The 16,125-nt window shown below is 37.7% G+C and overlaps 1 protein-coding gene across 1 annotated transcript in view; it reads left to right on the plus strand.

The window, feature by feature from the left end:
• PROM1 (prominin 1) overlaps positions 1–16,125 on the plus strand; it is a 1,709,767-nt gene that overhangs the window by 1,404,695 nt on the left and 288,947 nt on the right. Inside the window, 2 exon segments of the mRNA XM_044062202.1 lie at positions 13,728–13,808; positions 13,977–14,045. Of these exon segments, the coding sequence (XP_043918137.1) occupies positions 13,728–13,808; positions 13,977–14,045 (150 nt within the window).

A 16,125-nucleotide genomic window follows, 5' to 3' on the forward strand; every position in this document is an offset into this window, starting at 1 on the left:
TAAAGATTGTGAAATAATTTGCTTATAGAATGCATTTTCAGTTGCTTCTGGCATTCATAGCAGTTCCCAGCTGCAGCCTGATCACACTAAAAAATGAGAAAGATTTGTTTCAAAAATGATTTGCTTGCATGGAAATGTGTATTGTTACCACTGTGCACAGATATATCTGGTAATATATCTGTTGACCTGCCAATAATTATAAAACTGCTTGAAAAGAAAAAAAAACATCCTGATGATCAGAACCATCTGCTCCTTTTAAAATTCCAGGTAAGCACTGTGACCGTTCACTCTGTAAAACCAATCTCTAATGTTCGCTTTCATTTATTCATTCACCACTTAGTTGCTTTACTCTAATCTGTGTCATGCCATGACCATGTTTAGGTTAAAGAGCATAACTGGCGAATGAAGAAATTAACAGTTTTCTTTAAATCCTAACCAGATTTAGGTTTTGCGGGGCCTTGATGGAGTCATGCTGTTCAGTGGCCTCCTGTAGCCACAGATTTCTTAGGTGCCTAACACTGGCTGTGCTTACAGGAATTGCCCAAGTTCTAGCAGAATCTTGAGTGCATACCACTGGAATGTTGTTAAAGGATACACCCAAACAGCTACAAATGTAATACAGTTCAGTTAAAAGCAAACTGTAACACAAAATGACAACTTAAAAGAACCAAGACAGAAAACTTACTACACTGCTCATATTCCAGCTGCCATAAACTAAACACAAGCTCTACAACTAATTTCCATTTTTGCACCATTTCCCTGGCTGCCGGTAGGTTCTGCAGTGGCTAATGCTGTGATTCACCCAAGCATGCACACACACAAACACATATTTCAAATAATTAAAAGTGCACAGCGGAAAGCACAGAATTTAGCATCACACCTGTGACTGTCCTGAAGCATACTATTTGAGAAACAGTTGTGTGTGCAACTTGCAGAACAGGCTTGAAGCTTGTATTTTGATACTGATATGTATATGAGAAGTGTATTAAGATGCTGAGTTTAAACTAACTTCTAGTTTGTTGTATGTTAATTGATGGAAGCTCGCTAGAACCTCATGGCATTCAGCATGTGGATAACTTGAGGGATTTAATTTGTGTCATCTTAGGGAATAAGCATTTGTGTCTGCAATTTATAGTCTTCAAAGTAAAATGTTAAGTAAGAATGTTTATTTATTTGTTGACCAGGTGTGTGGGCCAGACTTAAGACCCTTTTCAGTCATAACCTGGGCCAAAGACAAAAGTTACTACAATCAACATGTAAAAGTAGCAGGTTGTAAATGCAGGTTTACACTCTGAAGTACAGTAACAAACCACTAACAAACACAGTTAAAGCAGTCAATCTGCAGAACAGTATCATGTGTGATTACAACAAATCACAAGTATATAAAAAGACAAAATTGTGAAGCACATTGTAAATCACAATAACAGTACAATTGATGTAATCATCAACGTTGGAATCTATACTTGATAAAGAAAAGGATTAATGTTTAACAGCATGAACTGCTAAACATTGTGTGTGTGGGCTGTTATGAAGAGCTGAATCTTAAGCTGAGTAATGATTGCATGAGACTGATGAATTACTTTTTCATGGGCAATGAAATGTAGTTGATGGCTGAGATTGATGCTATGGAAAACTGTATTACATTTGTGAACTTTTAAGACTTTTTCCCATGAATTTAACAGTATGTTAGAGAGGCTACGAGTGTTTGAACAGAAGGTGATTGCCATTAAAAAGCATAAATTAAAAAGAGATTGTGGTGATTTTAAGAATGTGCATAGTTTACAATGACTGAAAAATGAACAACCAGATAGGACAATTTGTCCAAGTACTGCCTCTAATTTTCATATTCCAAAATGCAATGATGCAATAGGGAATCTTGATGTTTTTGAGATTCCGACTAATGAAATCCCAGCTTGAGCTATATTATCCAATCCGAGTAGCAGGGAGGCTTTAGACAAAGTCCGTAACAAGCCACATTGTCCAATCTGTGTGGAAGAGAAGCAATGACTAATCAGATTCCACAGTGAGCTGCATCGTCCAATTCAAGTGGAAGAGAAGTTTGGCTAATCAGAGTCCACAATTTGCTCCAACATCCAATTGTGATAAGGAAATGCCATTGCCCAGGAATGGTAAAGCAGATTTTTTTATCTACGCAAATCAGCTTGCAGTTACCAATTCAGCTTCAAATGAGAACCAAGAAGCAGATTAACAACCACAAGGAAGAAGTCGCAGGCGAGACAATGGAAGACAAATGAGACCTGTAACCAGAAGTCAGTCCATCTGCTGTTCACCTTTAAATGTTGGAAGGACTGTTTTGAACCAGTCTTCAAATTTATTCAATGAATATGAACTTATAGTTGTTGATAAAGTTCTGATGATTGTTCCTTCTGTTGAAGGTAATCTAACAGAGTTTTTAACTGGTGAAGATTGTCTATATGAAATTTAGATTTAAAACTATTTTATGAAACCAATCCAGGTTCTTTAAATATGCAAGATAAGATGGTTGTGTAGGTCGAGTACATTTGTACTTTTGAATATACCAACAGTGAATGCTTTTTATAAGATTTGTGAGCAGCAGATTTATGATGTGCATTTTAAAAGTAAAAGTGATAAGTTTTACAATCTAAACTCTGATGAAAGGAAAGCATTATATGAACTATGCACACTTAAAGATATTGTAATAAAGCCAGCGGATAAAGGTGGAATGACAGCACTTATGAATCAAGACCAGTATAGAAGAGCAATGTATGATATTCATTGACTTTTTCAAATAGTTGATATATGTGAATAATGTCATATTTAGAATTAAAACACTGTTGTATGATATGTTTAACAGCATAATTATAGAAATGTATTACTATATGTAGGTAATCTGGTTATCCCATTTATATATGGCCTGCCTAAAATACAGGAATATAAGGAAAATTCACAAGTGAGACCAATAGTCTTAAGGCAGAAAATGGGTTACAGTAGCGATGTCTGAATATTTGGAGGTTCAGTTGAAACCATACCTTATGTAAAAGCTACATAAAATATACTAATGACTTTTGAGCTGCCTTTATAACTGGTCTAGTAACAACACTCTACATAATGGGATATTGGTCACATTAGATGTTAAATATCTTTTTACTCTGATTCCCAATGATATTGGGGTACAGTCTATTAGAGAACATCTAGGTACCTACAGTGAATTAAAAAGTACGAAAGTTGAATTGATCTGCTACTCTTAGAAGTGTTGAAGCACAATGTTTTTCAATTTAATGATGACTTAAATCATCAGAAATTAGGTGCAGTAATGGGTACGCCTGTTGCTAACACATATACAAATATAGACCTGTCAGTTTGAGAAGACAAATATTTGTTTGATACTAATCTGACTCATAGAATGCTTTTTCTTTCTGTAGACGGTTTGTAGATTTATGCATTTTTTTTTTTATCTGAGAAGGTAGTGAAGTGACGTTGCATGAATTTGTACAGAGTTTACAAAGGTCTACAGACTTTTTGAAGTTTGATATGACATATTCTCACGTTCAAATTAATTTTTTAAATGTCGCTGTTTTAGTGATGGTAGCTTAGATACTAAATTGTTTAAAAAAAGTTCAAGCTACCAGGTGTTTACATTCATCAAGTATGCATCCCAGATATATCTATAATGGGAAAATTAAAAAGTCAACTATTAAGAGCTAGCAGATTAAATACACAGATGAACAGTTTGTTCGTGACGCATCTGAAATGGTTGATAATTTTCATAAAAGAGGATATAATGAAAGTTTATTAGATAGAAATGTGGAATTTAATTCCAAGAGGGAGAACTATGCCAAGCCATATTTTTCTGATACGACTTTGATGCAACAGAATATAGAAAATAAGACTAACAGACAGGTGGGGTACATTTTGAAATATAATTTACACACTATACAGATTCACAGTATCATGAGGAATAACTGGACGATATGTTTGAATCAAGAAATAGTTAAATATGTACATACTAGACCAAGTTTTGTGTATAAGAGGGAGATAAACTGAAAATAGAAGTTATGTTATAAAGAACTTAAAACAAAAAATAAGAAGCTAGGTACCAAATATGGTGCAAAACCTTGTTATAACTGTGTTTTTGCAAGTATATAAGTAAAGAAAATTACTTTATTCATCCTGTAGATGGAAAGGTATTTACTTTTAAAACTTTCACATGTAACACACAGAATATTATGTACTTTGCTAATTGTGAAAAATGTACTTCATTTTATATAGGGAAAACTACCTGCAAATTGAAAGATAGAAGTGGACACCAACGCTGTGTTTAAACATATTTCTTTGACAAATCAGACCCATCCATTCATTTAAGTTTAGAGTCCTCAAAAGGCATTTAAGAATGACAGGGGGTGATTTGATTACACCTACAGAACTGACTGAATATAACTGAATACATTTTCTTAGAGCTGATTGCAGTCTTGGGCTGAAACTAGTCAGTACCTTAAAACCAGTTCTTAAAATGAAATTAATGGAGATCTAAGTAGAATGTATTTTGTAGTTATCAGGTACATCCGGGTCCAAATGCATAGTATACTGTGTGTGTGTATGTATGTGTTTTAATTTGCAATGTTCACTTAAGCACTGAGGAAGAACTTGTATGTTTGAAATCTTTGTATATTTTTATTAAACCGTCGTATGTTTTTATATTGTTGGGAGTAGTATTCATATTTTTATTGATTCTATTGTGTGCGCATAGATACAAAATGTACGTATGTAATGATGTATGCTTGCATTTATGCCTATATAGTATATATGCATTTGTGCATGTATTCATTTATATCTGTGTGTATGTATACCAATGGGTCTAGGACTACTCAATGAAAGCACATTTCACTGAAACACATTTGACTGTGCACAATTCACTGAAAGCTCAATTCACTGAAAGTTATATATATAGCCTTTTCCGCACTGTTGTGTGATCCTGGACTTAGTATATGAAGTAAGGGGGGGGGGGTGTAGCCCCCCAATCTATTTTAAATATTTTGAACTATATACATGGATAATTGCAATTCCAATAACGTACTCTTTTCTGAGCTTAATATATATTCAAAATATATGGGGGTGGTGCTCCACACACCCCCCCTTATTATATATACTAACTCCAGGGTTGCACAACAGTGGGGAAAAGGCCATATATAACTTTTAGTGAAATGTGTTTCATTGAATTGAGCTTTCAGTGATTTGTGCACAGTCATTTGACTTTCAGCGAAATGTGCTTTCAGTGAATAGTCCTAGACCCATACCAATACATATATACATGTGTGTATGTATATATTTATCTTAATCTGTGTGTGCATGTACGTACATGTGTGCATATATACACACGTGTGTGTATATGCACACATGTACGTAAGCGCACGTGTGCATACACACACACACAGTTATTTATGTACATCCCTGTGTGTATGTAGATGTCGATACATTATCTCCAGGGTTTTATTCCGTCAGCCTCCATTTACCTGAGGTGTGAGTATGAGCAATTCACGTAACCGGAAATATGCATGCACAACTGCGTGCGTGCATTTGTGTGTGTGATATGGAAGAATGACCACATAAGGGATAGCCACCTGGTGGTGTGAACATTGGCTATAGGTGGTGGTCACTATCGCTATGACAGTTATATACCAAACAGGAAAAGGTGGGTTGATCCTGATGTCGATGCTTACAGGCTGAGCTTGACAAAGGTGGGTGAGTGCTGTAACCTGGTTAACAGATATAATTACAAAGGTCCGTGTGGATTAGTGTTCCCCCTGGTTAACAGATATAATTACAAAGGTCCATGTGGATGAGTGCTGTAACCTGGTTAACAGATATAATTACAAAGGTCCGTGTTAATGAGTGCTGTACCCTGGTTATCAGATATAATTACAAAGGTCCTTGTGGATGAGTGCTGTACCCTGGTTAACAGATATAATTACAAAGGTCCTTGTGGATGAGTGCTGTACCCTGGTTAACAGATATAATTACAAAGGTCCATCTGGATGAGTGTTGTACCCTGGTTAACAGATATAATTACAAAGGTCCGTGTGGATGAATGTTGTACCCTGGTTAACAGATATAATTATAAAGGTCCGTGTGGATGAGTGTTGTACCCTGGTTAAGAGATATAATTACAAAGGTCCATGTGGATGAGTGCTGCATAGCTGTACCCTGGTTAACAGATATAATTACAAAGGTCCGTGAGGATGAGTGCTGTACCCTGGTTAACAGATATAATTACAAAGATCCTTGTGGATGAGTGCTGTACCCTGGTTAACAGATATAATTACAAAGGTTGTGAGGATGAGTGCTGTACCCTGGTTAACAAATATAATTACAAGGGTCCACGTGGATGAGTGCTGTACCCTGGTTAACGGATATAATTACAAAGGTCCATGTGGAGGAGTGATTTACTGCTGTAACCTCGTTAACAGATGTAATTACAAGAGTTCATGTGGATGAGTGTGTGGATGAGTGTTGTACCCTGGTTAACAGATATAATTACAAAGGTCCATGTGGATGAGTGCTGCATAGCTCTACCCTGGTTAACAGATATAATTACAAAGGTCTATGTGGATGAGTGCTGTACTGCTGTACCCTGGTTAACAGATATAATTACAAAGGTCCGTGTGGATGAGTGCTGTACTGCTGTACCCTGGTTAACAGATATAATTACAAAGGTCCATGTGGATGAGTGCTGTACCCTGGTTAACAGATGTAATTACAAAGGTCCATGTGGATGAGTGCTGTGCCCTGGTTAACAGATATAATTACAAAGGACCATGTGGATGAGTGCTGTACTGCTGTACCCTGGTTAACAGATATAATTACAAAGGTCCATGTGGATGAGTGCTGTACCCTGGTTAACAGATATAATTACAAAGGTCCTTGTGGATGAGTGCTGTACTGCTGTACCCTGGTTAACAGATATAATTACAAAGGACCATGTGGATGAGTGTTGTACCCTGGTTAACAGATATAATTACAAAGGTCCGTGTGGATGAGTGCTATACTGCTGTACCCTGGTTAACGGATATAATTACAAAAGCCCATGAGGATGAGTGCTGCATAGCTGTACCCTGGTTAACAGATATAATTACAAAGGTCCATGTGGATGAGTGTTGTACCCTGGTTAACAGATATAATTACAAAGGTCCATGTGGATGAGTGTTGTACCCTGGTTAACAGATATAATTACAAAGGTCCGTGTGGATGAGTGCTATACTGCTGTACCTTGGTTAACGGATATAATTACAAAAGCCCATGAGGATGAGTGCTGTACTGCTGTACCCTGGTTAACAGATATAATTACAAAGGACCATGTGGATGAGTGTTGTACCCTGGTTAACAGATATAATTACAAAGGTCCGTGTGGATGAGTGTTGTACCCTGGTTAACAGATATAATTACAAAGGTCCATGTGGATGAGTGCTGCATAGCTGTACCCTGGTTAACAGATATAATTATAAAGGTCCATGTGGATGGGTGATGCACCCTGGTTAACAGATATAATTACAAAGGTCATGTGGATGAGTGCTGTACCCTGCTTAACAGATATAATTACAAAGGACCATGTGGATGAGTGTTGTACCCTGGTTAACAGATATAATTACAAAGGTCAGTGTGGATGAGTGCTGTATTGCTGTACCCTAGTTAACAGATTTAATTACAAAGGTCCGTGAGGATGAGTGTTGTACCCTGGTAAACAGATATTTACAAAGGTCCATGTGGATGAGTGTTGTATCCTGGTTAACAGATATAATTACAAAGGTCCGTGTGGATGTGTGCTGTATCCTGGTTAACAGATATAATTACTAAGGTTGTGAGGATGAGTGCTGTACCCTTGTTAACAGATATAATTACAAAGGTCCGTGTGGATGAATGTTGTACCCTGGTTAACAGATATAATTACAAAGGTCTATGTGGATGAGTGCTGTACTGCTGTACCCTGGTTAACAGATTTAATTACAAAAGTTCATGTGGATGAGTGTTGTACCCTGGTTAACAGATATAATTACGAAGGTCCATGTGGATGAGTGCTGCATAGCTCTACCCTGGTTAACAGATATAATTACAAAGATCTATGAGGATGAGTGCTGTACTGCTGTACCCTGGTTAACAGATATAATTACAAAGGTCCATGTGGATGAGTGCTGTACCCTGGTTAACAGATGTAATTACAAAGGTCCATGTGGATGAGTGCTGGGCCCTGGTTAACAGATATAATTACAAAGGTCAGTGTGGATGAGTGCTGTATTGCTGTACCCTGGTTAACAGATATAATTACAAAGGTCTGTGTTAATGAGTGCTGTACCCTGGTTAACAGATATAATTACAAAGGTTCATGTGGATGAGTGTTGTACCCTGGTTAACAGATATAATTACAAAGGTCCATGTGGATGAGTGTTGTGTACCCTGGTTAACAGATATAATTACGAAGGTCCATGTGGATGAGTGCTATACCCTAGTTAACCGATATAATTACAAAGGTCCATGTGGATGAGTGCTGCATAGCTGTACCCTGGTTAACAGATATAATTACAAAGGTCATGTGGATGAGTGCTGTACCCTGGTTAACAGATATAATTACAAAGGTCATGTGGATGAGTGCTGTACCCTGGTTAACAGATATAATTACAAAGGACCATGTGGATGAGTGCTGTGCCCTGGTTAACAGATATAATTACAAAGGTCAGTGTGGATGAGTGCTGTATTGCTGTACCCTGGTTAACAGATTTAATTACAAAGGTCCGTGAGGATGAGTGTTGTACCCTGGTAAACAGATATTTACAAAGGTCCATGTGGATGAGTGTTGTATCCTGGTTAACAGATATAATTACAAAGGTCCTTGTGGATGAGTGCTGTACCCTGGTTAACAGATATAATTACAATGGTTAACAGATATAATTACAAAGGTCCGTGTGGATGAGTGCTGTACCCTGGTTAACAGATATAATTACAAAGGTCCTTGTGGATGAGTGCTGTACCCTGGTTAACAGATATAATTACAAAGGTCCGTGTGGATGAGTGCTGTACCCTGGTTAACAGATATAATTACAAAGGTCCGTGTGAATGAGTGTTGCACCCTGGTTAACAGATATAATTACAAAGGTCCATGTGGATGAGTGTTGTAACCTGGTTAACAGATATAATTACAAAGGTCCGTGTGGATGAATGTTGTACCCTGGTTAACAGATATAGTTATAAAGGTCCGTGTGGATGAGTGTTGTACCCTGGTTAAGAGAGATAATTACAAAGGTCCATATGGATGAGTGCTGCATAGCTGTACCCTGGTTAACAGATATAATTACAAAGGTCCGTGAGGATGAGTGCTGTACCGTGGTTAACAGATATAATTACAAAGATCCTTGTGGATGAATGCTGTACCCTGATTAACAGATATAATTACAAAGGTTGTGAGGATGAGTGCTGTACCCTGGTTAACAAATATAATTACAAGGGTCCATGTGGATGAGTGCTGTACCCTCGTTAACAGATATAATTACAAAGGTCCATGTGGAGGAGTGATTTACTGCTGTAACCTGGTTAACAGATATCATTACAAGAGTTCATGTGGATGAGTGTTGTACCCTGGTTAACAGATATAATTACGAAGGTCCATGTGGATGAGTGCTGCATAGCTCTACCCTGGTTAACAGATATAATTACAAAGGTCCATGTGGAGGAGTGCTGTGCCCTGGTTAACAGATATAATTACAAATGTCCATGTGGATGAGTGCTGTACTGCTGTACCCTGGTTAACAGATATAATTACAAAGGTCCATGTGGATGAGTGCTGTACCCTGGTTAACAGATATAATTACAAAGGACCATGTAGATGAGTGCTGTGCCCTGGTTAACAGATATAATTACAAAGGTCCGTGTTAATGAGTGCTGTACCCTGGTTAACAGATATAATTACAAAATTTCATGTGGATGAGTGTTGTACCCTGGTTAACAGATATAATTACAAAGGTCCATGTGGATGAGTGTTGTACCCTGGTTAACAGATATAATTACAAAGGTCCTTGTGGATGAGTGCTGTACTGCTGTACCCTGGTTAACAGATGTAATTACAAAGGTCCATGTGGATGAGTGTTGTACCCTGGTTAACAGATATAATTACAAAGGTCCATGTGGATGAGTGCTGCATAGCTGTACCCTGGTTAACAGATATAATTACAAAGGTCCATGTGGATGAGTGTTGTACCCTGGTTAACAGATATAATTACAAAGGTCCTTGTGGATGAGTGCTGTACTGCTGTACGCTGGTTAACAGATATACCTACAAAGGTTGTGAGGATGAGTGCTGTACCCTGGTTAACAGATATAATTACAAAAGTTCATGTGGATTAGTTTTGTACCCTGGTTAACAGATATAATTACGAAGGTCCATGTGGATGAGTGCTGCATAGCTGTACCCTGGTTAACAGATATAATTACAAAGGTCCATGTGGATGTGTGTTGTACCCTGGTTAACAGATATAATTACAAAGGTCCATGTGGATGAGTGCTGCATGGCTCTACCCTGGTTAACAGATATAATTACAAAGGTCCGTGTGGATGAGTGCTGTACTGCTGTACCCTGGTTAACAGATGTAATTACAAAGGTCCGTATGGATGAATGTTGTACCCTGGTTAACAGATATAATTACAAAGGTCCGTGTGGATGAGTGTTGTACCCTGGTTAACAGATATAATTGCAAAGGTCCATGTGGATGAGCGCTGCATAGCTGTACCCTGGTTAACAGATATAATTACAAAGGTCCGTGAGGATGAGTGCTATACCCTAGTTAACAGATACAGTTACAAAGGTCTTTGTGGATGAATGCTGTACCCTGATTAACAGATATAATTACTAAGGTCCGTATGGATAAGTATTGTACCCTGGTTAACAAATATATTTGCAAAGGTCCATGTGGATGAGTGCTGTACTGCTGTACCCTGGTTAACAGATGTAATTACAAAGGTCCTTATGGATGAATATTGTATCTTGGTTAAGAGATATAATTACAAAGGTCTGTGTGGATGAGTGCTGCATAGCTGTACCCAGGTTAACAGATATAATTACAAAGGTCCGTGTGGATGAGTGTTGTACCCTGGTTAGCAGATATAATTACAAAGGTTGTGAGGATGAATGCTGTACCCTTGTTAACGGATATAATTACAAAGGTCTATGTGGATGAGTGCTGTACCCTGGTTAGCAGATATAATTACAAAGGTTGTGAGGATGAATGCTGTACCCTTGTTAACGGATATAATTACAAAGGTCTATGTGGAGGAGTGATTTACTGCTGTAACCTGGTTAACAGATGTAATTACAAAGGTCTGGGTGGATGAGTATTGTACCCTGGTCAACAGATATAATTACAAATGTCCGTGTGGATGAGTGTTGTACCTGATTATCAGATATAATTACAAAGGTCCGTGATAATGAGTATTGTACCCTGGTTAACAGATATAATTACAAAGGTCCTTGTGGATGAGTGCTGTACTGCTGTACCCTGGTTAACAGATGTAATTACAAAGGTCCATGTGGATGAATGCTGTACCCTGGTTAACAGATATAATTACAAAGGTCCATGTGGATGAATGCTGTACCCTGGTTAACAGATATAATTACAAAGGTCCGTGTGGATGAGTGCTGTACTGCTGTACCCTGGTTAACAGATATAATTACAAAGGTCCGTGTGGATGAATGTTGTACCCTGGTTAACAGATATAATTATAAAGGTCCGTGTGGATGAGTGTTGTACCCTGGTTAAGAGATATAATTACAAAGGTCCATGTGGATGAGTGCTGCATAGCTGTACCCTAGTTAACAGATATAATTACAAAGGTCCGTGAGGATGAGTGCTGTACCGTGGTTAACAGATATAATTACAAAGATCCTTGTGGATGAATGCTGTACCCTGATTAACAGATATAATTACAAAGGTCCATGTGGATGAGTGCTGTACTGCTGTACCCTGGTTAACAGATATAATTACAAAGGTCCATGTGGATGAGTGCTGTACCCTGGTTAACGGATATAATTACAAAGGTCTATGTGGAGGAGTGATTTACTGCTGTAACCTGGTTAACAGATGTAATTACAAAGGTCCGGGTGGATGAGTATTGTACCCTGGTCAACATATATAAAAGCAAAGGTCTGTGTGGATGAGTGCTGTACCCTTGTTAACAGATTTAATTACAAAGGTCCGTGAGGATGAGTGTTGTACCCTGGTTAACAGATATAATTACAAAGGTCCGTGTGGATGAGTGCTGTACCCTGGTTAACAGATATAATTACAAAGGTCCGTGTGGATGTGTGCTGTATCCTGGTTAACAGATATAATTACAAAGGACCATGTGGATGAGTGCTGTGCCCTGGTTAACAGATCTAATTACAAAATTCCATGTGGATAAGTGATGTACCCTGGTTAACAGATATAATTACAAAGGTCCGTGTGGATGAGTGCTGTACTGCTGTACCCTGGTTAACAGATATAATTACAAAGGTCCGTGAGGATGAGTGTTGTACCCTGGTTAACAGATATAATTACAAAGGTCCGTGTGGATGAGTGCTGTACTGCTGTACCCTGGTTAACAGATGTAATTACAAAGGTCCGTGTGGATGAGTGCTGTACCCTGGTTAACAGATTTAATTACAAAATTCCATGTGGATAAGTGATGTACCCTGGTTAACAGATATAATTACGAAGGTCCATGTGGATGAATGTTGTACCCTGATTAACAGATATAATTACAAAGGTCCGTGAGGATGATTGCTGTACCCTGGTTAACAGATATAATTACAAAGGTCTATGCGGATGAGTGCTATACTGCTGTACCCTGGTTAACGGATATAATTACAAAAGCCCATGTGGATGAGTGCTGTACTGCTGTACCCTGGTTAACAGATATAATTACAAAGGTCCATGTGGATGAGTGTTGTACCCTGGTTAACAGATATAATTACAAAGGTCTGTGTGGATGAGTGCTGTACCCTGGTTAACAGATATAATTACAAAGGTCCTTGTGGATGAGTGCTGTACCTTGGTTAACAGATGTAATTACAAAGGTCCGTGTGGATGACTACTGTACCCCGGTTAACAGATATAATTACAAAGGTCCATGTGGATGAGTGCTGTACCCGGGTTAACAGATTTAATTACAGAGGTGCATGTTGGACGAGTGCTGTACTGTTGTACCCTGGTTAACAGATATAATTACAAAGGTGGTAAGGTTGACTGCTGTATCCTGGTTAACAGATATAATTTAAAACAAGAGCAAGTGGTGTAGCATAAAAGACATCTGTAATTTTCCCTTCTTAATTTAATGTCTTCTTTTTCATGGTGGTTCATTTTTCTTTTAAGTGCATACGAAAGTAATGGTCATAATGTACTGCTGATATGCCCCATTCATATTCTGGTTTACATTTGTACAAAAGCTTTAAAAAATACGATGTTTAGATTTAAATGCGTTTTTTAACAATTCACACAGAAAGATGCCTTCTTGCTTTATAAATACCTTTTCCAGAACATAGAGAGATGTGGTAAATATTATTCAGTCGACAAAATTAGGTCAAATCCCAATATTTAATACCATATGCAGTGCCATACTGAGTGGAAGTTACGTGTAGTGAGCATGTCTTTATTTCTGATAGTGTATTAGTATGCTTGAATTTATTTTTCAATATTGTATCATATGTGTTTTTTTTTTTCATTTGTCAGCTAAAAGTCGAAAATGTAATTACTGCTGTTGAAACCGCTCAGAACCTCATCACCAAGAATGCGTCCAGAGTTGTCATACAGGTATTCCTTCATAAATGTGTGTGTATATATATATATATATATATATATATATATATATATATATATATATATATATATATATATATATATAACATTTTTTTTCACTTTTCTGCTGACTTTTACATTTCAGGATATACATTAGTTGTGACTTTTTTTCTTTTGTGTTAGGAAACTAAGAAATACATGGAAGTAATCATTGGCTACTTTGAACAATACCTAAACTGGGTGAAAGATTCTGTAAGTATTTAATTCATTGTACAAATATTACATCTCACTATAGTTATGTACAGTACAAAGCTTAAGTAAAAGAAATGCATCTGTTTTGTAGCGATGACCATAGCAGGTTATAGGCTAGTACATAGCAGGTTATAGGCTAGTACAGACGTTCCCTCTTGTCATTTTCTAGATTAATATCTAGATACTGTTGGTAATAAACTATGGGAATTTTTACCCATTCTGCTTGCCTGAATAGGGCCAACATGCTCAACTCCAGTGCTGGTTGCCTGGTTTTGGAAGCAGGCTGGACATTGGAGAGCTGTCGGATTCAGGGAGGGACTGAGCAGCTGGGTTCCATCCTTGGAATCTCAGGAGAGGAACATGAACTCTGTGAGTACAACACTGCCACCTGCTGATGGTAAGAGGGGCAGTGAATTCTTTTACCAAGCTATCTGACCCTTTCATATGGCTTGATATGCTTGTTGCAGAGCTAGTTTTTTTCGCAGACATTTACCATCATTGCACACGTGGTCAACAGGAGCACTAAAAGTGTGAGGCGACAACGCTACCACAGCACCACCACTGCAGTCAAAATTGTAACTAGTAATAGTAATATATTACTTATTTTAGTAACTAGTAACTTAAATGTGAGTTACTTTTGCTTAAACCAGTGGTTCTCAATGTGGGTGATATAGCCTCCTAAAGAGTGATGTAAAACTTCTGAGTTCCTTTATAGTATGGATAGTAATCAGATGTTAGAAGGTAATAGACACTGAAGTGGCAATTTGGATAAAAAATCACAATATAAAGTTGGCACAACTGATAGCACGTAGCATTCATAATAGATCATTAGAATTAGTCTGGAGCAAACTTTACTTCATTTTTTTTAGCACTGCAAGGAGGTGAAAGCTAATGATGACCAGACTCCAGCCCTGCCCTGGTACTGTGGGACTGTCACACACTAAAACATCCCCTAACACTGGACAAATCTAGCCTGCTAGAGATCATAACCTTACCTTGCACTATAATAATAAATGCAAGTGGTTCTTCATACCACCATCAGTCGGAATCAGATTCACTTATCAGTTGAGCACCCAATGCCCCAACCCACTGCACCAGGCAGGACTCTTTAAGTCGCTCTATGATGAACCAACTTTTGCCTTGACTATATTTTATGTTCTATTTAAAATTCTTTTCAGATTTCGATTTTTAGTTGCTGAAAATAGACAAAATGTGAGGTTTTTATAGGTCTTGTGCTGCAGGGCTGGTTTGGTTTTAATTATTATCTGTGACTGTCTATTCCTTTCGTATGTCCCCATTAGGGATTGCCACAGTGGATCATCAGTCTGCAGAACAAGTGGCAGTGGAGTTTTACATTGTTGAGTTGCCAGCCCAGCACTCAACCTTCTTCAGAAAGCACACACATGCACACACACACACACACCTAAAGCCAATTTAGAATGTCTAATTCACCTGCAGCATATCTTGGGAATGTGGGAGGAAACCCACTTGAACACAGGGAGTGTAGATCATAGTGTATGTGTGTTGTACTTTTAAAAGCCACTGTAGTTCATGGGCATGTGCATAAAAAGTACTGAGCACATGCAAGAAGAGTGCCATTTTGTGTAAGCAGTTGGAGTGAAAGCATGTACGTGTGTAGCAGTCAGTAAGTTTTATGTTCCAGTCATCCATCCTGATGTTTTAGTGTGTAATAAATATTTTAAATGAACACCCAAGCCTCGTCATCTTATTTGAATACACAAGACGAGTGACATGTCAGAATGGGATCCGAGTCAGAACTTCTTAAAACTATGAGGTGTGCACAGTCGGAAATGGAGGAATATACAAGAGTGGTTCAAATGACTCACAAACGACTTGTAGACAGGTCAGAAAATATTTCCGGGTTCTTAAACTCATTTAAATGATTTTTCCCTCAGTGAATATAAAGCAAAGCATTCCAAACCATTTACTGAATAAACAAAATGTTCAAAATTGTGACATATTGAAAAAAGTACTTGAAATAATTAAAAAAACATTTGAAACAGTATCTGAATCCTATAAAATGTTCAAAATAGAGAAAACTGTATTTTTTCGCAATGTG

Source organism: Protopterus annectens, chromosome 2.part1 (assembly GCF_019279795.1).
Source record: "Protopterus annectens isolate FY-2018-M chromosome 2.part1, PAN1.0, whole genome shotgun sequence".
Lineage (NCBI taxonomy): Eukaryota > Metazoa > Chordata > Ceratodontiformes > Protopteridae > Protopterus > Protopterus annectens.